General features: G+C 40.2%; 3 protein-coding genes across 12 annotated transcripts in view; all 3 read left to right on the forward strand.

Annotated features, from left to right (window-relative positions):
• The window catches only part of LOC117384838 (supervillin-like), a 51,499-nt gene extending 46,601 nt beyond the window's left edge, over positions 1–4,898 (forward strand). For 8 of the 10 annotated variants that reach the window (XM_055228461.1, XM_055228464.1, XM_055228462.1 and 5 more), the window contains one exon: positions 2,154–4,898. In XM_055228461.1, the coding sequence (XP_055084436.1) occupies positions 2,154–2,240 (87 nt within the window). In that variant the 3' untranslated portion in view covers positions 2,241–4,898. The remainder of the gene's footprint in view (positions 1–2,153) is intronic. The other 2 variants (XM_055228468.1, XM_055228469.1) reach the window with 1 other exon arrangement.
• A 6,187-nt stretch (positions 4,899–11,085) lies between these two features.
• On the forward strand, positions 11,086–16,195 carry LOC117384839 (acyl-coenzyme A thioesterase 6-like). The gene is made up of 4 exons (XM_033981990.2): positions 11,086–11,288; positions 11,858–12,122; positions 13,360–13,550; positions 15,325–16,195. The coding sequence occupies exons 1-4, from the start codon at positions 11,106–11,108 to the stop codon at positions 15,928–15,930; spliced, it is 1,245 nt and encodes a 414-aa protein (XP_033837881.1). The 5' UTR covers positions 11,086–11,105; the 3' UTR covers positions 15,931–16,195.
• Positions 16,196–24,248: 8,053 nt separating this feature from the next.
• Positions 24,249–26,255, forward strand: part of LOC117385612 (zinc finger E-box-binding homeobox 1-like) — a 52,247-nt gene continuing 50,240 nt past the window's right edge. The window contains exon 1 of the mRNA XM_033982906.2: positions 24,249–24,350. Coding sequence (XP_033838797.1) covers positions 24,293–24,350 — 58 coding nt within the window. The 5' untranslated portion in view covers positions 24,249–24,292. The remainder of the gene's footprint in view (positions 24,351–26,255) is intronic.

Genomic DNA, 26,255 nt, shown 5'->3' on the forward strand with positions numbered 1-26,255 from the left:
AATTCATCATGTGTACTTTTATATTTATTCAGTTTGTTGGTCTAGAATACATTTTTACTTCAATATTTCAATGTTTCATGTTTTTTCTTGGTTTTCATATATTTTATTGTTTGAAACTAGTGCCAAAAAAATGTCTGCTTCTCTTTCTCTTTTGCTTGTAATTTGAAAAAAAATATGTTGAAACCAGTCAGATGTGTTTTAAATCAGGCCCAAAACTCAACTCCAACTAAATGAGTAAACATAAACTAGTCACAACTATTTTAATATCTCGAATTCAAGTCATTTTAAAGGTGTACTATGTAATTTTTACTGCTTAGGGGTCTGCTGCCTGCTTGTCTCCATGGAGATATTATTGCTCTGCATGGAATGTTCCACAGTATGGCGTTAAATTTGTCTATCTTGCATTTATTTGAATCACAGGTGTTTTTATTGCTCAAGGATGTTTTAACATAACTTAGCATTTTTACTGTAAGTGATGTCGCCTCTTTATAGATGTGACCTGTAACTTGGCCTGATGATGTCACCTGCTTTTCCCATGGAGATAGATACATTTAATGTCATACTGTGGAACATTCCAGGCAAAGCAAAAATAGCAGACCTCTAATCAAAAATGTTACACTTTTAACATGTGTAGATATTTTTCTAATTCTATTTGTGATTTTTACCAGTGATTTAATCAACTTTATATTTTGTGCCACTTTCTAAACACGTTTTGTTCATTATAAATTTGCTTTTTTAATCACATGCTTGGTCACGCACTGCAATCACAGAACAGAGAATGTAGCAGAGTGGTTATCCCGTCTCCTCCCTCTCACCAGGAGCTTGTGGGTTAGACTCCTGATCTCTCTGAGTGAAGTGTGCATGTGCTCCCTGTGTTACTGTAGCAAAGTGGTTATCCTGCCTCCTCCCCTCAGTGAGGAGGTTGTGGGTTCGACTCCTGAATGGTGTGTGACTGGTTGGGATTGGGGCTCGTAACTTTACACATCACAAAATGAGGGCATGATTTAAAACAATGTCCCCTCTCCTCTTTCTCTCTCAGCTCTTTTTCTCTCTCTCTCCTCTTTCTCTGTCACCTCTTTCTCTCCTCCCCTGTATCTTCTCTCTCTCCTCCCCTCTCTCCTTTCTCTCTTCACTTTCTCTCTACACTTTCTCTCTTCTTTCTCTCTCTTCTTTCTCTCTACTCCCCTCTATCTTCTCTTTCTCTCTCTCCTCCCCTCTCTCCTCTTTCTCTCTCTTCTCCCCTCTCTCTTCTCTTTGTCTCTCTCCTACCCTCTCTCCTCTTTCTTTGTCCTCTTTCACTCTCCACTTTCTCTCTCTCCCCTTTTTCTTTCTTGTCTTTCTCTCTCTCCTCTTTCTCTTGTCTTTCTCTTTCCTCTTTCTCTCTGTTCTTTCTATGCTCTTTCTCTTCTTTCTCTTGTCTTTCTCTCACTGAGCACTAAACAGCAGAATAAATGATAGGACATGAGTTTAAAATGACTTCAGTTCAGAGGAGTTTTTAAGTATATTTAAGCCATTTTTACTATTTTACATTTATTTACATTTTGGCCAAGATTATGTATCAAATTTCTAAATATCTCTCATTTATTTCAACATATATTGAATTTGTATCACATAAGAATACAAATCTACAGTGGGTGATTAGGCTAAAAATACAGTCTTGATTTGTTTGACTGAACAGTTTGAATGTGTTTTAATGTCAGTCACATCAGGACCTGCTTGTCTCTTTATCCTTTTATTGAAGACACTGTAAACTACCTTCAGTTACATTTGTACAGATAAGTAACCTCACACTTTAATAGCACAATAACCCGGCTTTGCAAGTAAGAAAATCAAGAATAAAGCTTTATTATAATCCTCGTTTTTTTACCATTTTGCAATTAAAAAAACACAAATGAATGAATTGCCCAGCCCTAAAGTCACCTTAAGGCATCTGAGAGTTTCACTGTTTAATTTTGTGAAGTTTCACTGTTTGATTTTGCGGTTTTGTGAAGTCCTGCGAGGCGACTGCTGTTATGATTTTGGGCTATATGTCAATTTATAAACAATTCAACAAAAACGTGTCTAATCTGCCTTAATATTCTGAATCCAAGTCATTTGAGCTCATCCCAGTTTAACACTCTCAGAATAATGCATATTTATGTCTGTTTTTGCAGAGCGCTTTGGAGATGACGAGAGCTGAGTATGAAGGTTTGCCAAGTTGGAAACAAGTGAATCTGAAGAAGGCCAAAGGACTATTCTGAGTTTTATGTAAAGTTGGTTGAAGAACGTCGATAATGAAGGAAATGCGATGGAACTTTTACAGACCAGACAGGAAGCTACTGGAGACTGAACACGCCTTTGGAAAATCATCTTTTTTAATTTGACTTTATTTAGACAACTTATGGCGTTGTTGGCACTTCTGCCCCCAAATCAGAAGAATACATGTACAGGAGGAGGGGAGGCCACAGCGCCCCTTAGTGGCTGAATGTGAGAGTGAATGTTGTTACGATATTATCAGGCACTTTTCTATTGAGTGGGGTCCTATTCATGGGTTTCAGCTTCCTGTTATATGGCGTCATTTTGGAGGAGCGGTCAGCCATTGAAAAGATACATTATTTAGTTTTGAATTGTTAATCACTATGGCAATGGTCATAACTTTTCATCATTCTGAAACCCATGGATATAATTCATTGTCCAGGCTTTTTAACTACTTTTAGAAGCTTAAGCCTTGTTTTTCACATTTTAAAACAAATAATGTATATTTATAGAAAATATGTTTTATTTTTATTTATTTGAGCAGTGATGTTTGAATACAAATGGTTACTGAAACACTGAGGAGTGTGGTGGAGTTCAAATTAGGCTTAAAGAGTCACTGCACTTCTGGTTTCCCCTCTGATGATGTCACAAGGTGGGGGGAGGTGTTTTGAGCTCTTAAGACAACATTAAAACCTGGTTTATAAACTCAAAAAGTCAGTTTTGTGTAACGTATGACCTAAAAGCTGTTAGAGTTTTTGAATAATGACACTATATGTGAAAAACACTGTGTCAAATGCAGACCTGGTTTATGGTTAAAGTGGAACTAAACACTAAATCCAACTTTTTCTCGCTACTGGACTGTATATATGGTGTTATGCTAGCATTATCTACTACGGAAATTTTAGTTCAAACCTGGTAAATATGCAGCCTTCAGTGGCCTCAGCTATTTCAAGTAGTTGGCGACATCACAAAAGACTGCCCTGACTACAGCTAGATGTTTATGATCACAAACACCTGGCTGCAGAAGTGGAATTTGAAGTGTGGATAACTGTTAGACCAATCACACCCACCTCCCCCCTCACTGTCCCCTTTAGTTTTCCAGACCCCGCCCCTCCTCCCCCCTCACTGTCCCCTTTAGTCCTCCAGACCCCGCCCCTCCTCCCCCCTCACTGTCCCCTTTAGTCCTCCAGGTACTGCCCAGTTTAGCAGCTCTATTTAAAATGTATTTGTGGTGCTTAGTTCAACTTTAATATCTGAGCCTATCCACATAAAACCAAAACTTTTAATCCTTTACACAATGATTAGCGTTTCTATCCTTTTGTGTTTTTCCTTATAAAGTAGTATTGTCAATATTTCTTACTTTTGGTGTCTTTGCTGCGATTTTGTACAGAAGAGAGTAAACTTTATACCATCTTGAGCCCTCTTTATAATTGTTCCTACAGAATTCAATAATCCCCTTGCATCATTTTTGTAATTCATTTGGTACAAAATTTACTGAAACTAACTATGCCAAGTTTTCTCATATAAGCCACCTAAACTTCTGTCAGTTATCAGATCATTTAGTGCCAGATTTTCTAACCAATGCCAACTGCTTTTGTCCTGTACATTTTTGGAGCACTTTTGCCAATTCTCAAAATTTTTAGCTGTTTGTTTACCACTCAAAATTAAAATCAAGGTTTATAAGTATTAACATTTTATATGTTCAGAATTGAGTGAATGAGAGTGTGAGATTAAATTTATGTATTTGTGTCATTTTTGAAGGTCCTATGTTGTGCACTTTTAAGACTTTTTGAACACTTAAGATTTGGAATTTTACAGTATGAACTATTTTATTTTAAATCTATGGAAAATAAGTCAAAATTATGTATTTAATGTAATTACTTATAAAATACAAAACAACAGGATTGCTAGCAGAGATTAGAAGGAGTGAGGAGTTAAAGTTGCACTATGTAACTTCTCTGGTTGGAGGTCTGTCACCTGCTTATCTCTGTGCAGATGTTATGCTTTACCTGGAATGTTCCTCAGTATGGCATTACACTTATTTACCTTGTTTACTCAACCACAGGTGTTTTTATGGCTTTACCTGCTTGTCTCTATGGACACAGATGAAGTTTAATGCCTTACTGTAGAACATTCCAGAAAAAGCAATAACATCTCAGTAGAGATGCTGAAAACAGCTGATGCCAGCTTAAAGGTACAGAAATGCAGAGGAGCACCTAGTGATGTCACAAGGTGAGACCGGCTAAATACTACTCAAACATTTGTTGATTAATCAAAATACAGCTCCAGGTATGTTTTTGGTGTGCAAACATGTAAAATATTATTACATGATTAAAAGCTTGTACAAAGTCAGATTTGGACAATATAGGACCTTTAAGTTTCCTATGGACTTGAGACGATTGGAGTGCCATGCTGTGGACTTGTGTATGTCTGACTGTACATAATATCTTTGTGGATGTTTCATTTTAATTTAAAGTGTGGTTAAATGCGACTTTGTACAAAGTGCTGTTGTGTTCTGATGTCCACAGCCCTGCTCCTGCTCACTGCAGAGACAGAGTGGACTGAATGTATAGTGCCTTGGTTTTTGTGTACAGTTTCTACAGAAATTTGCGACTTTCTGATGAGTCCCATGAGAAAATAGTAAATAAAACATGCTCAAGTCAGCCAGGCTCTGTGGTCTCTAAAACCAAGTGGAATTTTTATTATTAGGACCTGAGCACAAATGTGCGAGGAGGGAGAGTCAGCGACATCATCACTGGTACCTGAAGTTAGAATAGGACAATTACAAACTAACCAAAAAGGGAAGGAAAAACAAAACACAAAATAAGGTCACAACCTCCAAACAAACTTCAGCAGGTGCCTAAAAACACTGAAGAGGAGGGAGTGCACACTGATACTGTAGAACTTCAAACTGCTCAAGGAGACATCACTAGGTCTCACCTGCAGAAGGTCTTTGAAGCATCTCCAAAGGAGCATTTAATAGAGGACCTGAAAAACCTGGAATCTGCAGTCCAAGATGGTGTTCCTGAAACATCTGAAGTCTACCAGGACCAATCAACACCAACCAAAGCTGTTGGGAAAAAACAATGGGAAATGCAAAAATAAAATAAGACAGAACTGCCAAATGATAAAAGAGAACTGATTGAGAACTCAAATAAGTATTAACATTTTATATGTTCAGAATTGAGTGAATGAGAGTGTGAGATTAAATTTATGTATTTGTGTCATTTTTGAAGGTCCTATGTTGTGTACTTTTAAGACTTTTTGAACACTTAAGATTTGGAATTTTACAGTAGGAACTATTTTATTTTAAATCTATGGAAAATAAGTCAAAATTATGTATTTAATGTAATTATTTATAAAATACAAAACAACAGGATTGCTAGCAGAGATTAGAAGGAGTGAGGAGTTAAAGTTGCACTATGTAACTTTTCTGGTTGGAGGTCTGTCACCTGCTTGTCTCTGTGCAGATGTTATGCTTTACCTGGAATGTTCCTCAGTATGGCATTACACTTATTTACCTTGTTTACTCAACCACAGGTGTTTTTATGGCTTTACCTGCTTGTCTCTATGGACACAGATGAAGTTTAATGCCTTACTGTAGAACATTCCAGAAAAAGCAATAACATCTCAGTATACTGAAAAGACAGAGAAGACTTCAGATATAATCAAGAAGGTGTCTCATGCACCACAGTCTTCTAAAAAGGTGAGGGGTAAGTGTTCTCACTCTAACCTCACAGAGGAGACAAAACCGCTACATGAAAGTCTAACTTTGAAGAAGAAACAAAGCCTTGTAAGAAATCTAAAGTCAAACCCAGCCTCACTAGCAACAAACAAACTCAAAAGACTGAGCAGCCTTCAGTAGGATTCAAGATGGATGTTCAAACACCCAAGTCCAGAGACCAAACCTGCCAAGAAAAACCTGGTTAAACCATCCAAAGATTGAGCCCAAAGCAGTGATGGGCAGATGCAAAAGGCAGGACAACTTCAAACTCCCCAAAGAACTGAGGAACCTAGAAGAACCTGACCATGAGGGTGAGACGATCCGTAAGAACCATATTTTTAGGGGCTTTAAGCAGATTCCATGCCAGCTGAAGAAGAGCAATGGAGATGTGGATGCTTATCTGGAATCAATCAACAGCAAAAGAGAATAACAACAAGAAGAAAAGTCAAGATCAGGCTCACTGCCTTTTATGTTTAAATACTGAGGCCTCACACTGAGACTGAACCAGGTTTCAGTCCTGGTGTGAATTTGTTTTAGTCTGAGTTTGGATCTTGATTAATCCTTTACTGGACTAAAGGAGGACTAAACAGCATCTAAGATGGACTAAAGCAGGGCTAGCTCCAATGGAAATTAGTGATTAATAATTATGTAGAGGCCAGTGGCCTTTTGCCACCAGACTAGACTAACAGAGCCCAAAGATGTTAGAACGTGTGGTTATTGCCATTATCTACACTTACACAACCACGGTCAAAAACTGTTTGCCTCTGTTCTGTAGCACTGCTCATCCATTAATTAGCCCTTAAATAGGCACACCTGGGCACACCCAGCCAGAGCAACTAGGAATCACAGTGCCACACAGTGGCACACAAACACACAAAGGGTCTCAAAATGGCTCTTACAAATTAATTTAGCAGCAAGATGGACTTCAACCAACATTGCTCAAGCAAACCAATGACACGACCAGAGGAGGAGAGATAGGAGGAGCCAGGACTGTGGAGCTTTTTCACACTTTGTCAAAATGAACATCTAATAAATAAACATTTGAGCTGCAGATACCTATTGTACTGGTGATTTGTTTTAGTTATAGGTAGGGCCATTTTTCTCGTAAGCATTGACAGTGTGATTAAATTTGTGATTTCTGTTTTAGTAACAGGATTCGGTTCAAAGTTCACATTTTAACACGGCCTGGAGAACTGACAAAAGATTAAACTATGAACTGACAAACTAACACAATCACATTTCAGAACATGTTTGTACAGATATAAACTACAGGGTTAGCAGCTTTTACACAGAATAAGACCCCATGGAGACTCAGGGAGGGCATCTGACACAGGGACATTTCAGAACATGTTTGTACAGAGCTAAACTACAGCGTTAGTGTTTTTTATGCAGAGTAAGACTGGAGATTGTGTTGTTTGTGGGAGAAATTATTACATAAAAAATTGCAGCATTTGTGATTTGCTAATTGCATTCAAATTGTGATTTCAATTCTATTATGATGTGTTTTACAGCCCTACAGTCGACAAAAAGTCTAGAATAAATGCCTTAATTTTTTATTATTGTGAAAAACTAAACATTGAAAAAATATGCCAAAATGCCATAAATAGGGCTGCAATGATTAAGTGACTAATTGTGACTAGTTCACTAAAATAAAATAAAATAAAATATTTGTGTAATCCTTCAGTCATCCAGGTATAATCCATGGTAAAAGAAGAAAAGCAAGGGTTTCAAAGGCTCTTTAACACTACTTGCAGTTTTATTTACTATTTACACTTACACTTTACATTTTAAATTGTACTTGTAGACTGTATACTTTTACTATTACTCACAATTCAGTGCCTCACAATGTGAATCAAAAAGTTTTAAGAATGAACAAAAGTGGGCCCAGGATAGATGCTTGGGGCACACTTTTGACACTCTAAGTTGTAAGACCTATTCAGATCAGGCCCTCCAAACAAACTATTTCAGCCTGCTGCCAATCTTCCAAAATATTCAAATATTTTCTTCTGTTTACTGGTTTAGTTAGTCTTGGTTTAGACCTGTTTTTATTCTGTGTTAGTATTAGTTTAATCCTGGTTTGGTCTGGTCTGGTTTCGTCCTAGTTTGATTCTGGGTCTAGTTCTAGTTTAATGCTGGTTCATTGGCAATTTTATAAAGTTTTTTGTATTATTTATTTTTTCTAGCATTGGATATATTTTGTGAGACCCAAAAATGTGTCCCGCAACAAAATAAAGTTGAACAGCCCCTCTACCTGCACTTTACACACTCTATCAGACAGATGCTTCTGACATGAACTATCTTAAGAGCTGCAGACGGAGCACCATGCAGTCTCCTAATCCCATACTTTTACTCCTATATATATAGTGTACAATGTAACAGTACTCTTACTTGAGAAAAAGTTACTCAGTTACTCTTCCCACTTTAAGTAAGTCTACACGAGACAAACATTTTGTGTTGACAATTTGTGTTTCTTGCAGCGGTCAGCTTCAGATATGATTTCATGTTTCACATCTTTTATAGTTTTGTTCTTCCAATTCCAAATTTACTTCAATTTATCAACTCTATTTTACGTCCAGACAGTTTCCCCAAATACTTTTGGGAGGAGTAGTTTCCATACTTACTACTAAATATTATTTTTAAGTAACTGTCTATGCTTATACTTTGGTAAATTTTTTTGGTTGGTTGGCTATTTTACCACATTTTCTGTTGATCGGGATAATGCTCTTAACCCGATGAGGAACTGTGATTCCAAACGTGCATTTGTTTTGTGTGTCTGATACAGGCTTTGTGTGATTGGATTGGTCGTGTGAAAATGAAACCAAATAGACATGTAGAGATGTGTCTTGAGTGATTTTGTGCATTTTTGAGGAATCCTATATTGCCCTGCATTTGAGATGTGAGTGCTCAGAAAAGGACACTTTAGCGTTTACAAACCAGACCCCCTCCGGCCGCTGACTGCGCCTAGAAATTCTGTCTTTAAATACAATGAACAGAACCAATGACAAAGACCAGCCCTGGCGGAGTCAACAGTCATACAGGGACCTTAGCAAAGGAACCCAGACCCCGTACTTACAGAGCACCCCCCAAAGGACACCATGAGGGGCACAACCAAATCCTTTTTCCAGATCCACAAAACACATGTGACTAAGGGATGAGGCAGATCAGGCCTGTGCTCTGCAACTGCACTGGCTCCTGTTTCATATCAGTGCATTTCAAAGTGTTATTGATTGTTTTTAAATATGTGCACTATATGGGTCTCCAGCTCCTGCTGCTGTGCACAAAGCCAGGCTCAAGACCAGAGGTGACAGAGCCTTTTCTGTGGCAGCGCCCTCTGTCTGTCAGATCCTCTCAGTCTTTAACACAGTTTAAGACTAGACTGAAAACCCACCTCTTCTCCCTGGTATTTAATACTAGTTAGACAGAATATCTTGGTGTTTTATTGTTCTTTCCTATGGTTCATATTATCGGTATATTTGTTTTTGTTGACTTTTTATGTGAAGAATTTTGGTCAGCTGAAGTTGTATTTTTTACAGTGGACTAAAAGGATCACAAAAAAGTATTATGCAGGGAGAATAAAATTGTAATATTTTGACATTAAATTCGTAATGTCAAAAGAATTAAGTCACAATGTTATGAGAATAAAATTAATTAGTAATTTTATGAGAATAAGGTCGTAGTCAACGTAAAGTCATAATTTTATCTAAATTTAGGGGCAAGAGCCGTTCCCCACCACGACAAAGAATGGCCCCTCTTTGAATTAAAAGGTGACATAAAAACCTGTGTACGACAGATGTACAACTGTCTATAGCTGGTTGTTTAAACATTAACAACTGTTGAATAATTTCCCCAGAAATGAGCCCCATGCGCCTCTGTGTGCAGCTGAGCGCTCCCTGGGCGGGACACCCGCAGGTGGAAGAGTCTTTATTATCTTGACTTGGAGCTTTGTACGTGTTTACACTTGTTTACAGACGTATGGAGCTGTGCACTCGGGCAGTGGCATCTTATGTTTACAGAGTGTACCTGGAACATCCACGGATACAGGCTGTGCTCAGTGCTCCAGACTCCTTCAAGCTTTTATTTTTCGTCAGTGGCAGAAGTGGAGCTATGTGGAGTGATGTCCCTGGTCCATACTATATGTAAACTAAAGCCCACACGGTCCAGGCTTGGGTGGAAGGCGCATGGGACCAGCCTGCACTCATCTACCGTGAAGGAGATTATTTTCCAGGCGAAACAAATGACCTACCTTGACCACTGTCTGATTGACGCTACCGACCTTATCACTTGACCTGCCACTAAAAAGTTACATACAGTGACCTTTTAACTATTGTTGTTGCAAACGTAAGCTCTGAACCAAATCTGAATCTTTTCACAACTTGTAACTCTGTGGCAGGGTGATATGAAAAAAATGTTGTATTGTATTCTCTCAATGACGATATTCAGACGATAGTTTATTCACCAATGCATCAGGCATGTGATAAATGCGCCTGTAAATGCCTTGGCTGAGGTTCAAGACATTGAAACAAAACAAAAAAAATAACTTACCCCAGTTCTCCCGTCGACATGGTCTCGCCCATGACCACACCCAAGGCTTTAAAAATGGCCAACATAGGATACGCCCCTCTTTGTCCATCAGGAGATTCAGGTAAGAATGGCTGCATGTGTGTTGTAACTGAATGTAACTGAATTGTGTACATTTAACCAAATAAAGTATCTTGGATGTAATGTGCAGTGTTTAACCCTTGTATTATGTTGAAAAAAAAAATGCATTGCTTATGTTGCGGGTCATTTTGACCCGTACAGTGTAAATCCATGCAAAACAGTAAAAAAACAGGTTAAACCAATAACATCTTTGTTAGTTTGGATGTCCTAGATGTTTCTGTCTTTTTGAATAGTTTTAATTATAGACGATATACTCAATATTATGTATCTTATCACACTTGATGTTTTGGTGATATTATCTGATTTTTTTTATTTGTACCAGCCCTGCTCTGTAGCTATGATAAATGTAGCCTTGTTATGAACATTTTATTTTGGTGTGTGTGTAATTCTTGTCCAGGTATGTTCCATTTCCAAATTTACCATTTATATATTACTTTGAATAAATCGTATTTTTTACTCCTGATGCAGGCCCCTCCTCGCCGCACACATGTCCTCCCGGGTGCGTTTGAGCCTCTTCCCCTCCGCTCGCTGTCTGTTTGATGAGCCACTGCAGGTCACCATGACCAGGTTAAAGCCAAACCAGGAGGTGGAACTTAGAGCCAGCGCCACAGACGAGAAAGGGAAATGCTTCAGGTCCTGGGCTGTGTACCGGGCCGACCACGCGGGGCAGGTGAAGAACTTCAAGTTTATAACACAGAAATGTAAAAGCAGAAAATCAAACAACTGTCCCCTCATGTCCCAAACCACACTTTCAAGACCAGGCACTGTGACCTGTAGGCCTGTACTGTATTATGATAGGAAGGAAGATGATAAGAGAAATCACAGTTCAATACCAGCAAGAGATAGAAATAGGCACTCTTATTCCATCTTAAACATGCGAGGGAGTAACCCCAAACACAAGTATGTACTACTTACAATGTGATGTGTTTATCTGACCAAAGGTTAACTGTGTTTGACAGTTAAATGTGGAAGAACAGAGGACGGTAAGCGTAAAGCTGCACTGTTTCCATGTCCGAGTCTGGTGGTAAAAAGGTTGAACTTCAGTCACTGGTGAACATAAAAGTACATGCCTGTATTGGCCTTGCCCAGAACAAACTGCAGCCTTTGTCTACACTAATTCCATTCAGATTCACACATTTATTTTTTATTATTTTTTTATTTTTATTTATTTTTTTTTTCAGATTCACACATTTAGATTTGCTGCCATATTGTATAATCTGCCCCTGTTCCTGTGCTCAGGTGGACCTGTCCCGGGACGCCCCCCTCCGAGGCTCCTACAGGGGGGTACAGCCCATGGGTCTGCTCTGCTCCATTACGTCCGAGGTTTCACACAAATACTTCTTGAAAACCCAGGCTCTGAGCCCACACCAAGTCAACCTGTCTGTGCACGACAGAGACCTGCTGCTGACCCAAGAGACCAACCACAGGTGCATCCTGGGAAATGGAGTCCAGAGACAGACAGTGACAGAGGCTGGCTTCACTGGGGTCCTCTTCACTCCTCCAGGTCTTTCACTCTAATACTGCTTATATAGAAAGCCTCTTTTCCATTGTCCCGGGTTTGCTTGGGGCCTTGGCATGGGTCCAGGGGCAGGGCTCTGCTACTGACATTGCCCAAACATAACATAATGTTTTCTTAATAAATACATTCTAAATTGTATCTGCATGATACATTTTAATTTTAAAGGAGGTCTCAGTAATTCACAAAAAGAGGTTTAGGAATTTCAAGTTTGTGGCACTGTGAAAGGTGGCTAAAGCTAGAGTAAACACAAAACTACTTCTGGTTAGTCGTCAGCTTTTTTAGAATTTATTTTACTTCTCTAGGGCTTGTTTTAACATCTCTTTATGTAATGTAAAGGGTTTGGATGATGTCAGATGCATTATGCACTGGAAATATGGACTTAATGACTAGAGGCCTGTAGTACTGACATCTGTAGTCATGAAGACAGCCCAGAGTGAGTGCATGCAGTTGGGGAAGAATGTCTCATACACTGGGAGTATTAGCACAGGAGCTTCACAGGGCTGTGTATTCTTCCCACTCCTCTTCTCCTTATAGACCAACTGCTGCACCTCCAATCATGACTCCATGAAGCTGATCAAGTTTCAGGACGACACTAGTCTCATTGGAGGAAGGTGGACCGGCTGGTGACTTGGTGTAGTGGCAACAATTTGGAGCTCAATGACCAGGAGACAGTGGAGAAGCTCATGAGACAGTGGAGATGACAGTGGGCCTTTCTTTGATATTTATTCGTTGGTGAAACACCTTTTAAGTTTGGGGGAAATCGAGCACAGTGAATATTACTCTTCCTCCGTGTTGATTTTGGCAGTTCTCATGTTGCCTCCGTGCTATGTAAATGAGAGCCTCACTGATTGGCTGTAATGTTGATGACAGTGATAAAAGTTGAACACTTTTCAACTTTAGGATCGTGTCACAGACCTGCTTGTGCATGTTGATGTGCACGAACATGAGTTTTCCACAGGCACCATGTTGAGGGTGACAGCCAATATTTACATTGTTCGACAAGTCTCATTTTAAATGAGTAGAGAAGCAGTGGCGTCGCTCCCTGTGTGTTGAGCCCATTAGACTGAGGAGATACTGTTGGACCAGATCGACCTGCTCCACAGCGAACCAGTAGAAACGAGGCTACAGTATCGTATACTATTTATGTACAATACTATTTATGTGTGATACTTTTTATGTAATGGTGTAATAGGTTTAACCCTATTTGGTGTCTGTGCCCCAGGTCCCGGGCCCTTTGCCGCACTGCTGGACCTCTGCACCTTCCTGTCAGAGAAGAGGGCATGTCTATTGGCGAACAAGGGCTTTGTGGTGCTGAGTCTGTCACTGTACAGTGACCCGAAGGTAGACAGGGACACAGAGCTACACCTGGACCAGTACGAGGAGGCCGTGCTCTACCTGCTGAGGCATGCCAAGGTCTGACCCTCTCTGCGACAGAACTCTGCCCCCTACAGGGCCACAGCTACACTTGTGATATACAGTGGGGCAAATAAGCATTTGAATACACTTTGATTTTGCAAGTTCTCCCACTTAGAAATCATGGAGGGGTCTGAAATTTTCATCTTATGTGCATGTCCACTGTGAGAGACATAATCTAAAAAAAAAAGTGGAAATTTAAAAAAATGTATTCGTATGTTACTGCTGCAAATAAGTATTTGAACACCTGTCTATCAGCTAGAATTCTGACCCTCAAAGACCTGTTAGTCCACCTTAAAAAGTCCACCTCCACGCCACTTATTATCCTAAATTAGAAGCACCTGTTTGAGGTGGTTAGCTGCATAAAGACACCTGTACACCCCATACAATCAGTAAGACTCCAACTACTAACATGGCCAAGACCAAAGAACTGGTAAAATGCACAAGAGACAAAATTGTAGACCTCCACAAGGCTGGAAAGGGCTACGGGGCAATTGCCAAGCAGCTTGGTGAAAAAACATCCACTGCTGGAGCAATGATTAGAAAATGGAAGAAGCTAAACATGACTGTCAATCTCCCTCGGACTGGGGTCACAGTGATCCTAAGAAAGGTGAGGAATCAACCCAGAACTACACGGGGGGAGCTGGTCAACGACTTGAAAAGAGCTGGGACCACCGTTTCCAAGGTTACTGTTAGTAAAACACTAAGACGTCATGGTTTAAAATCATGCATGGCACGGAAGGTTCCCCTGCTTAAACCAGCACATGTCCAGGCCCATCTTAAGTTTGCCAATGACCATTTGAATGATCCAGAGGAGTCATGGGAGAAGGCCATGTGGTCAGATGAGACCAAAATAGAACTTTTTGGTCTTAATTCCACTCGCCGTGTTTGAAGAAGAATGAGTACCATCCAAAGAACACCATCCCTACTGTGAAGCATGGAGGTGGAAACATCATGCTTTGGGGGTGTTTTTCTGCACATGGGACAGGACGACTGCGCTGTATTAAGGAGAGGATGACCGGGCCATGTATTGCGAGATTTTGGGCAACAACCTCCTTCCCTCAGTTAGAGCATTGAAGATGGGTCGTGGCTCGGTCTTCCAACATGACAATGACCCGAAGCACAGAGCCAGGATAACCAAGGAGTGGCTCCGTAAGAAGCATATCAAGGTGTTCTGGAGTGGCCTAGCCAGTCTCCAGACCTAAACCCAATAGAAAATCTTTGGAGGGAGCTCAAACTCCGTGTTTCTCAGTGACAGCCCAGAAACCTGACTGATCTAGAGAAGATCTGTGTGAAGGAGTGGGTCAAAATCCCTCCTGCAGTGTGTGCAAACCTGGTGAAAAACTACCGGAAACATTTGACGTCTGTAATTGCAAACAAAGGCGACTGTACAAAATATTAACATTGATTTTCTCAGGTGCTCAAATACTTATTTGCAGCAGTGACATACAAATAAATTATTATTTTTTTAAATCATACAATGTGATTTTTTTAGATTGTCTCTCACAGTGGACATGCACCTAAGATGAAAATTTCAGACCCCTCTTAGTGGGAGAATTTGCATAATCACAGGGTGTTCAAATACTTATTTGTCTCACTGTATGTAAGGCCCTGCTCAACCACAGTGCGAGTCTGAGGGCACGTGCTTGTCAATGTGTGATACTTTACAATACTGGCTCTTCAATACAGTAATGTACGATACTTTTGAAGTAATAAAACATAAGATTGTGCAGTGACATTCAGGATGTGTGTTTGAATCTGTGTTCTGTTGCAGGTGGGCAGTGCGGAAGTGGGCGTGGTGGCACGCTCTAAAGCGGCTGATGTGGCTCTATCTCTGGCTGCATTCGTGCGAGGCGTGGGGGCCGTGGTCTGGATCAATGGCTGCTGCGCTAACGTGGAAGTGCCTCTATTTTACAGACAGAGGCAGCTGCTCCCAGCGCTCAGACCCGACATGTCCAAGATCATAAAGACTGATTCTGGGGCTTATTTACTGAAACCTGCGACTCCCATCCCTTGTTCTGAGGCGCACCTGCAGACTGTGATCCCCATAGAAAAGGCCAGCGCTCAGCTCCTGTTTGTGGCCTCAGGGGACGACCTGCACTGGGACAGTGCAGCGTTCATGGAGCAGATGGTGGAGCGTTTAAAGCTTCATGGAAAGAACAACTACGAGGCCATTTTGTACCCTGGGGCTGGACACTTACTCGAGCCTCCGTTTTCCCCCTTCATTGTCTCATCGTTTCACGGGGTTGCGAAAACGGCTGTGCTGTGGGGAGGCGAGGCCTCGGCTCACGTTGCAGCAGAGGAGCACCTGTGGAAGAAGATTCAGGAGTTTTTCAGAGCAAACCTGAAATGTGACGCTAACCAGGCTAAAGTTAACTAGGCTAATTGTAACCAGGCTAATGCTAATCAGGCCAACACTAACCAGGCTGACGCTAACATGGCTAATGCTAATATGGCAAATGCTAACATGGCTAACACTAAACAGGTTTACGCTTATCAGGCTAATGTTAACCAAATTAATACTAACCAGGCTAGAGCTAAACTGTAGATAAGGCTTTTCTTTCTTTAAACAAAACAAGTTTTTTTGTTATTTTTTATCTTCTGAGCCATGTGTTAAAATGTGTGTAATAAAATTTGTTAAACTCATTACTCATGTTTGTTTATTATTTAATGAAGGGACAATGCATATTAAGAACAGAGGCATGGGGAACGAATCCCACACCTGTAAATATGCAGGATTATAGCCAGTGCTAATTTTCATCCTTCGTCCCTTGCTAGAAAAAACAAACAACAACCACCCAGCCACACCACAGCTTATAAAAACAATATGTACAAAATACAAACCCTCTTTCATATCTTAAAACTCCATAGACCATCCATAGACCACTGCCCTCAGATCACCAGATCTCTCACAAACTTACAGTACATACATTCACAATACAGTCCACTCATCCACCACATCTACCTATAATCACAGCCTACACCCCAATAAGCTAAACATTATACATTCATGAGAAAATACATTTCAATACTATACAACTTGCATTACAATTTTATATACAGTACATGTACAACAATGTCTTGTGCAGACAAAAACACAGCATTACCACTAAAATCCATTCAAGTTAGTGATTGTGTGGACAAGTTTGATTGTCTAACAGCCATGACTTGAGTTGTTCTGAAAATGAGCTGAGAGTGGGCAGCTCACGTATTGTTACTGGGATAGAATTCCAAGTTTGTGAAGCTCGAAAAGAGAAAACATTCTGTCCAAAAGTGCTTTTTCTAGATGGAATCATACAGTCACCTCTGGAGCCTGCTCTTGTAGATCTAATTTGACGTTTTTTGACAAACTCTTGCAGAACTGTAGGAGCCAACCCGTGCAGAATCTTATACACAATTCATATTTACACTCCTTCCCTCACAAATATTAACATCTCAACAAGGCTGTTTTGACAAACATTTTTAATAAGATAATATTCCTCTCCGCTCAGATCAGGAGTCTAACCCACAACCTCCTCACTGCAAGGAGATAGAATAACCACTCTGCCACAGTCACACAGGGAGCACATGCACACTCCACTGTGAAGTGATTTAGCTGCAGGTGAAGAGAGACCCTCTGCTGCCCTCATCTGGCAGGTGCAAAGTATGATTGCGAATTTGATTCTAATTTCATTTTTCTCATTTTAAACACATTAGAGAGAAGACTGAAATATGAACTGATAAACTAATCCAAGAATGTATTTCAGAACATGTTTGTAGAGGTCTAAACCACAGGGTTAGCAGCTTTTACACAGAATAAGACCCCACAGAGACACTGGGAGGGCATCTGATGCAGGGCATTTCAGAACATGTTTGTAAAGGGCATTTTAAATTGTACTTTTATAGCAGTATACTTTTACTCCTACTTGAGTAATGTTTTTATTGAAGTAACACTACTTGAGTAAAAGTTGTGGTTCCTCTTCTCTTTGTGAGTGAGTCTAAAGTGACTCAGACCCAGTCAGCTTTATGTAACAATATGAAATGATTTGGACATTAGTGTTTCTTGCAGCTCCTTCAGATGTGATTTAGTTTGCTTCATTTTGTGTCTGTTTGAAAATACCACATTTTTTGCATTTTTTTCCCCTTTCAAATTATTGTAACTCTTACTTGAGTAGTACTTTTTTCAATTACTTTTTTATTCTGACTTGAGTAATTTCTTGGACCACTACTTATACTTCGACTTGAGTAATTTTATTTTTGAAGTAACATAACAATATTCTCCTGTATCCCTGTGTGTCAGATGCACTCCCATCCCTCTGCCTTTACCTTGCTCTTCTTAGACCTGTCTCTCATGTCAAGGGTAATTAGATGATTTGTTGATGAGTCAAATGGACAAGGGGCAGCTGTGAGTGCTCCCATGATGCACTGGGGCAGGGTGAGGTCAGTGTGGACATCATGTGACTGTGGGGGATGGGTGAGGTCATATGACACATGATCAGGTGAAGAGCAGCTGGAGCCAAACAGGGCTTAGGATTGGCCCTTTTCAGTTTCTTTTCTTTTTGATCATTTTTGTCATTTTACTGCCTCATGAGGAGTGAAGTTTTTGTATTCCTTTTGGTTGTGTTGTTGTCGTTTGTTGGGGGTGGTTTGACAGGTGGTGGTTTGACTGCAGTCAAATCTTTATAGTACCCCACCACTACGTGTCACTAGTGAGCTGTATTTTAGTGTCAATTCCAATCCTTGACAAAAGAAGGGCAGATGTTTTGCTCCTCTGGAAAAAAAAATCTAAAATTAAACTCAAAAGCATTATTAGAACTCCTGTGTATTACTTGATTGGGGGTGGAATTCCAAGATGTTGGGGCTTCACTTTTTGTAGTAAAAGTGTTTTGATTGTGCTCTGTTACCGCTTTGTACTGGACAATAGTGAGACAGCTGGTAAGAATGTAACAGCTGGTGGTATGTCATAACATATAAAAGCAAAGCACCATGGGAGATTGAGTTTTCTATCTGATAACTTTAAATGAGAGATCAGATTTCTCCATATGGTGCTGCATGGGGCCCTGACCAGGAGTCTAACCTGCAACCTCCTTATTTAGAGGAGGAGACAGGTTAACCACTCTGCCACAGTAACACAGTGAGAACATGCACACTCTACATAAAGAGTCTAACCCACAACCCCTTCTTTTAACATTATGTAATCCTTGCATCTGTGTTTGTTACCCTGCTTTATTTGTTTATGCCAATAGGTTCCTGCAGGGGGCGTAACGACTAATGGCAAACCCAAATAAACAAACACAGGATCAGATCTCCTGTCACTCATGTGTGAGGGGGGGGGGGGGGGGGGGGGGAAACTGTTGAGAGGAAAACAGAAAATCTTCTAGTGGCACAGAGGTTCAGTATTCACCCTCAAACTGGGGGTTTTCTGGTTCAACAGTTGTTCTGAACATTATCCTAAACATTTATGACTATCATGTAGTATTCCTGTCCTCTTCCAGCTACTAGTATTAGTACTAATACTAATGCTAATACTACTATTGCTACTACTGTTTCCACTGCAATTACTACTACTACTACTTTTATTTACAGCTAGATCAACAGCTACCTCTAAACTCCTACTACTACTGCTGTGTCTGCTGCAATTACTTCTATGCAATTACTACTACAACAGCACCAACTTCTACTAGACTACTACTACTGTTGCTATGACAATGAGTACACTTACAACTTCTACTACTATTGTTTCCACTGTATTTACTACTACTACAATTACTGCTATGTCAATAACTACTTCTAGACTACTACTACTACAACAACGACGATGATTGCTGCTGCTAAAACTACTTCTTGTACTACTACACTTATCTTTTATTTCTCAACTTCATGTTCACAATTTAGTTGTTTGTTGTTTATTAAATGCTTAGTATACTACCACCACTACTACTGTTCCTCTACAATTACTACTACTGCTACTACTTCTACCGCTACCAGTACTAGTACTTCTACCATTACTACTACCACCACTACTACTGCTACCACTAGTGTTTCTGCTGCTGTGACTGTTGTTCTAGTTTCTGTGCTGGTTGGTGCTGTGTCAGACCTGTACACCTGGTTGTTTGTGGGTCACATGTTGTTGTACCTGTCAGTGTCAAACCTCCACAGACTTTGTCCCAGTAAATAAAGTGTCTCTTATCTCAGGTACAAACACAAAACAGTCAATACAACACAATCAGCTGTGCACTGGTCTCCACACTTTTCAGTCCTGAGTGAGTTATTACTACTCTTTTTACTAAACATGTCATCTTTTTGGAAATGTGTCAGCCTTATTTCATTTTTCATGAGGCTACTGACAGTATTGCAGTAACACACTGGGTATTCTGTGACAGTGATACAGTAGTAGTCATTGTGTTATCCCTCAGTCGTCCATGTGTGATCCAAAATAAAAGAAAAATTCAATTGTGTCACTGGACAAAAGCTTTAGAGTGAAGATGTTTAACCGATCATCCAAGAGGCTTCTTCAGTTCTGATCAGATACTGCTGGACTCTGCCTTATATCTGTCTAAAGGAGGCGCTAACTACACTCAAGCTAACACATCTGTTTGTTTACAGTTTCTGTTTGTTGGCTAGGTCTGTTGAACTACATAGTGTGAACTGTGTCATGTTTAGCATAATCGCACTGGCCCCTACTGGGTGCTCTCACACCTATTAGCACACTGGCTAGCACTGTTGTTTTCCTTGTTTTGATTTAGTTCTAAGGACAGAGTTACAAACAGGTGTGTTAGTTTCAGTGTAGTTAGCTCCTCTCTTCAGACAGATATCAGGCAAGGCATGAGGAGAACTGTTGCCACACAGCATACATTTTAACTTTTAAACTGAAGAAATGAAAAAGAAAGAAGAAACATTTCACATCTATTGACATTTAGCAGTATTACAACACTTGTCACTTGTTTGGCGTGTGAGAAGAAGTACAAATATTTATTTACCCAGAAGAGAGTGATTGTAATACCATAACAACACATCATAAGTTATAATAGAAATGAATGTTTATGAAGTACTAGTGTAGTAGTATAGTTTGTTAATAGCACTGGTAGTAGCACTTGCTTTGGTTTATATCTACTTGAGTATCATGTTGAGACAAAGAGCATGAAAGAAAGTTTAGAATAAATCAGTTGTGAGCTGTAGTTGATCAGTTCATTTACTACAGTCTGGAGGTAGTTTTGTCTCATGTAATCTGGTGGCACGAGACCTTGCCCCATCCCTACTGACAATACTAATTTTATTTAATTGTGTGTATCTTTAATTACATTAAAAGCTGTGAAGCATGTTGACAAAACAATACCATACTTAAAAACAGCTTGTGCTATAACCTCCTGGTATGTCCTTGTGTAATTTGTCCAGCGCAGGGGCCCGTAGTCTCTGGTCAGTGCAGGTCAGACAGGAGCCTTGACATTCTGCTCAGTCTATTCCTGAATCTGAGACGATCGGGTTGCACCAAGCACTACTCACAGGTACTACTGCTACTGCTACTACTACCGCTGAGAAGTGTTGTGACAATACTAAAATATCAAAACTCGATTTTGATACTAAAGAATAGACTCGATACTCAGTACTGATTACAATACCATGATGATAATAAAAACTCTTTATTTAGACACTAGCATATGATATTCAACATTAAATGGTAGTACTTTCTTTTATTTTCCATGTGGCCTTATATGTGTGTAATCCCTCAGTGTCCAGTAGGTCCATAGTGGTCCATGGTGTATACTAGTCCATGAGTCTTATACTTGTTCTCATACAGCTCAAGACAACTAAAGAAAGGTTAAAAGTTATTCAGGAAGGATCAATACATGAGTATCAAATGAGTATCTAGTTTTTGATACCTGATTTTCTATACAGATAAACCTATTGCTGTGTATTACTCTGTAATACTGTGTACTTTATACTTTAGGGGTACACCCACTTGATCAATATCAGAATCAGAAAAGCTTTATTGCATATGTCAGAGAACAAAAATTACAATGTGTTTTGAATCTTATACATTGAAAAATAAACTTCTTACTGTGGATGAACACGCCTCTCCAAAAATGTGATATGTCAAACAAATGTCTCCATGGAGATAGGTAAGTTTAGTAATGCCATACTGTGGATCATTTCAGCTAAAAAAATAACCTCTATGGGGACAAACTGGTTGCGTACCCTTCAGCAAAGGTTACATAGTGAGATAGAGACAGAGGCATTAAAGGGGGGGGGGGTATTTTACTTCTATGGAGTATTAACACATAACAAATATTAGGTCACCATGTTTCCTTTTATTGTTTTGTAAATGCTATATTCACCCAAAACAACATATTAACATTTCACTTTCGATTTCCCCTCACTTCTCTCTCCGCTCTAAGTCACTCCTCCTTCAGAGCACTATCACAACATAAGCAGCGTTGCGTCCCGCCAACAAAACTACTTCATGACTGTAACATAGAGATATGAATACAAACACATACATTTAGCTAACAGTTATTTCCCCAGCCTGTCGATGTGATGGTAATGCTAATTTTGGCTAAGTCCTGATTGAACTCCCGCTGGCAGGATATGAATGTTAGCTCTGCCTTCTGTAGAACACAAGTGTGGAAATGGGACCTATTACCTTATGCTAATTCTCCATTGACATGAATATTGGCTCTACAATAGCTTTAGGTGCATTCAACTTCCCATCGAGTTTAGTGAGGGAGTCTTTGAAGAACAGGACCCTGGGACTTCCATTGTAATGCGTCAGGTGGAGGGGGGCACTACCTGGGTTTAATGGCCCAAGGAGAGGCCTCAAACTGGGGACAAATCCTCTGATGCGAGGGACATGAGGACGCTACAATGAATGTAACACTCATTAATGAAAAGAGCCTCAGGTAGGTGTTGTGGTGCGTTGTGTTAAGTGTGAAATGGAGGTAGGTGGGCAGGTAGGTCAAATAGGTTGTAAAAAATCTGGTTGAGGAAAGGAATAGGAAGACAATGAACTAGAGCTGAACGATTTGGAAAAAAAAAAAAAAAATCAAGTTGTGATTTTTCAGGCAAGTGTTGGGATTATGATTAGAAGAAATGACCAAAAAACTGAAAACTAATACAAGAATCAGATTTGTGCATATCTAAACTACAGGGTTAGTATTTTTTTAGTTGTTTTTTTTATGTAGGCCTAGTGCTACATATTCATATTCAGAGATAAGATATTACAGTTAAATCAAAATTATAATTGAGTTAATTTAATGCATAAAACAGCTTAGGATAAATTACAAAAATATAAGGACGTATTTTTTAAGATTTGTAGTTTTGATTTTAGAATAAAGCAAACAACACGTAAACTGATTCTGTTCAAAGTTCACATTTAAAACACGCCCATAAGAATTGACAAAAAGACTGAAATATGAACTGAAACTAATACAAGAAACACATTTCAGAGCATGTTTGTGCAGATCTAAACTACAGGGTTAGCATTTTTTATGCAGAATAAAACAGGAGATTTTGTTGTTAGTTGTGGAAATTACAGTCCAATTACAATGCGAACGGGCTAAGTTTTACCTATAGCCTAGAACAAATAGCCTACTACTGGATAATAATAACAATCAAATCAAATATGCAACTAGCTATACACTTGCTAACATGCTAATAACAGACACTAAGGGCTATGAAGGCCTACTTAATAATTATAATCTCTCTTTTAACTATCTCTGCCACCATTTATTTGGACATTGTATTGACTTATATTATTGTCTCTGCATGGTGGAACTCATTAAGTGTATGAAAACTCGTTAATAATGATGAAAACACCCCATTAGCTGAGTTTTTGATGCTAAGACGGTCTCTCATACATGTCCCACCGCCCAGAGCTACAGCAGGTCACGTGGTGTGGCTTCCTTCGCTCCTCCTTCAGCACAAAACCACCACAGAAAAATAACAGGTAAAAGATTCGACGTTTTCATTTCTAAAGTGGACAAAGACGGAATAAAAACGTCCCTTTTCACAGTAAACGTTTATTTTCCGAATATTTAACACCTCCGTTTGAAAAAGAGCGACATACATTGACGTTATGCAGGAGAGAAACACGCCCACGTGCTGTCTGGAGGAGGGGCCACGTGCTGAGGTGCTGCTCTGGAGGTGGTGCCGTAAAGTGTGGAGCGCGTCGTAAACCAGGAGCCCCAACCCCCCCCCCCCCCCCACCATCTGTATTTTTTACTTTCTCTTATTTTTATTTATTTAGGTATTTTTATGAGGTGAAAAATAATAATCGTTGTTCAGGTAAGTATTATGTTATAGTAGTATACTGGGAATGCAGACAACTAGGCAGTTAAATTAGGCTAATTGAAAAAAAAAAGATAATATTTAATTTTATTTTTTAACAATAATATTTTTAGTAATTTTTAGTATTAAAAAAATATATAATGATAATAAAAAAAAAAAGATTTAACAAGAAGAGCCAAAACAGGTGTAAAACTAGTTCCAGTTGCGGGTATTTGCATTTGTTCGTTTGCTTTCCAAATTAGAAAAGTAATGCAACATATATCGCAGACATGACTGAAATTCTTAATGAAAATCAGTCTTCTGTACAGTGAAGGGAGGTAGGGGGGATGTTGTCGTAAAGCGGATAGGAGCGGGTGAGAGATGGGTGAGGAGGAGAGAGGTGGAGGAGGGAGGGGGAAGAGCCAGGGGTGAGTATCCGAGGAGGGAGGGGGAGGAGGCGGCTGTAGAGAGCGACTCAGACCCAGAGAGCGACCAGGATCATGGCGGATGGCCCCAGGTGTAAGCGCAGAAAGCAGGCGAACCCAAAGCGAAGCAGCGGTGAGTATCAACACCTAACCCCGCCGTCCCCTACCGCTGATCCGGGGAGCTGGGGCTGTGTTCTCCCGGTGAACCCCTCGTGTGGATGTACAGGGGCGAGTTGGAGCTGTTTTGACCGAGTTTGGACGTACTATCGCGGGGCTTTCTATCCTAGGGTGTACCGTTATACCTGGAACCGTTACACGAGCGCTGCGATGATATGGAACACCGCGCATCGCACTTTTCCAACTTTTAATCACTTTTACACCTATTTCCATGTGATTTTAGCCACTTTTGGCACACTTCACTGCAGGTTAGCGGTGCTTTTTCGGATATAAACAGCGTGGCTCGCAGTTTGGTGGAGTTGTGAGGCAGAATTTCAGGGCGAGGTTGTGGACAACGAGGGCCGTGCACAGAAATGTTGATATATTGTGGTCCATCAAAAAATCACAGTTTAGACCTGGTTTGGATCTGGTTTTGTCTTGATTTGCACCTGATATTGTTGTAGTTTAGAGCTAGTTTATAGACCCGGTTTGGACTTGGTTTTATTACGTGTTTGCACCTGGTTTAGTCCTGATTTAGTCCGGGTTTAGTCCCTCTGATTAAGACCTGCTTTAGACTCGATTCAGCCCCGGTTTAGCCCTGCTTTTTGCCCTGGTTTAGTCTTTCTTTAACACTCTGAGACCTCCATGGTGCGTACGGCCATGCGGGGAGCTTCGTGGCCGCTTTGGGTGTTACTTCCCCGGGTAGGTTCACGCTCATGGCTCGCTGTCCCGGTTGTAGAGGTGGTTCTCTGCTAGATGGCACGCTTTGGCACACTTTGACACGGCTCTGGCTTTGGTTTGAGTCCCGGTGATGGCAGAGGACGTGAGGATGTTTATCTTAAGTCCTCGCTTACCCCTCCCCATGCTACAACTGCAGTACCACATGTGTCTTTGCACAAGCTAGCGTATTTATGATATTTTACAGTTTGGCTGCTAGTTTAAGCCTTTTTGCTCGCTATTTTGCAAAATATATTAAAGCTTCACCTATATTTCTCACAATTGATCACGTAATAAAGTTGTAATCGTGCACAATAAACGCTTTAACCAACGTTTAACCAATTACACAACATTCTAAACATGTATCTTATATTGTTTTTAGCATTTATAGCTAATTGGCAGCCACCTGTCGCGAGCATGACTAAAATAGTTTGGGTTGCTTCACACGTGCTTTTTGTTTTGCTGTAAACATTTTAGCCTGTGTTTACGCTGCTAAATGCTAATTTGCTTAGTTATATAACCGTCAAACTTAATTATTAGAGAGTGAAAAGATATTTTTTAGCCTTTTAAAGTGATTGAAAGCGCCATCTGTCGTGCGTAACATGTTGAATACGTAATGTTTGGATGTGGCAGCTTTGCTTTTTCTGGTTAATATCCTCTTCAATGAGTTTTTACACAACTTTAACTTGTATTTATAGCGTAATGTCTGTTTTTGATGGTGTAACGTGGTTCAAATTGCATATAGGTCGCATGTTAAACCATTTGTGCGTTACTTTTCTTGCTCCAAATCCGTGCTTCCCATTGGCCGCTTACCACCTGTCCCTGCGCGCTCACACGGGTCACATTAACCAATCAAAAAGTGCTTCTATAATAAATGCGCTGAGGGTCCATTTGTGTTGGGGGCTCTGTTATGTGAGTGTGTGTAAGCCTAGGAGCAGAAAGAATATACCCATCCTGTTATTTTGTTGTACTTTTCCCTCATTGCTGACGCCAGTACGGTGCCTGTGCGCGCGTCCTACCAGTGCCACGGCTCTCCTCCTCCCTCTTTCTCCCCATCATCATGTTTACCTGACCGCGGATAACGGGAATACGACGGGGATAACTCACACCTGACGCTGCGTGGAGCTTTCGGGACTCCTCGGTTGGCTGGCAGTATTATTCACCC

Source organism: Periophthalmus magnuspinnatus, chromosome 17 (assembly GCF_009829125.3).
Source record: "Periophthalmus magnuspinnatus isolate fPerMag1 chromosome 17, fPerMag1.2.pri, whole genome shotgun sequence".
NCBI lineage: Eukaryota > Metazoa > Chordata > Actinopteri > Gobiiformes > Gobiidae > Periophthalmus > Periophthalmus magnuspinnatus.

Excerpts from the sequence above, each read along its gene's own strand:
- LOC117384839 (XM_033981990.2), top strand. The coding sequence starts at position 11,106 with ATGTCCTCCCGGGTGCGTTTGAGCCTCTTCCCCTCCGCTCGCTGTCTG. Across the intron at positions 11,289-11,857 it reads GGGCCGACCACGCGGGGCAG|GTGGACCTGTCCCGGGACGC; the intron begins GTGAAGAACTTC and ends TCCTGTGCTCAG. Across the intron at positions 13,551-15,324 it reads ACCTGCTGAGGCATGCCAAG|GTGGGCAGTGCGGAAGTGGG; the intron begins GTCTGACCCTCT and ends GTTCTGTTGCAG.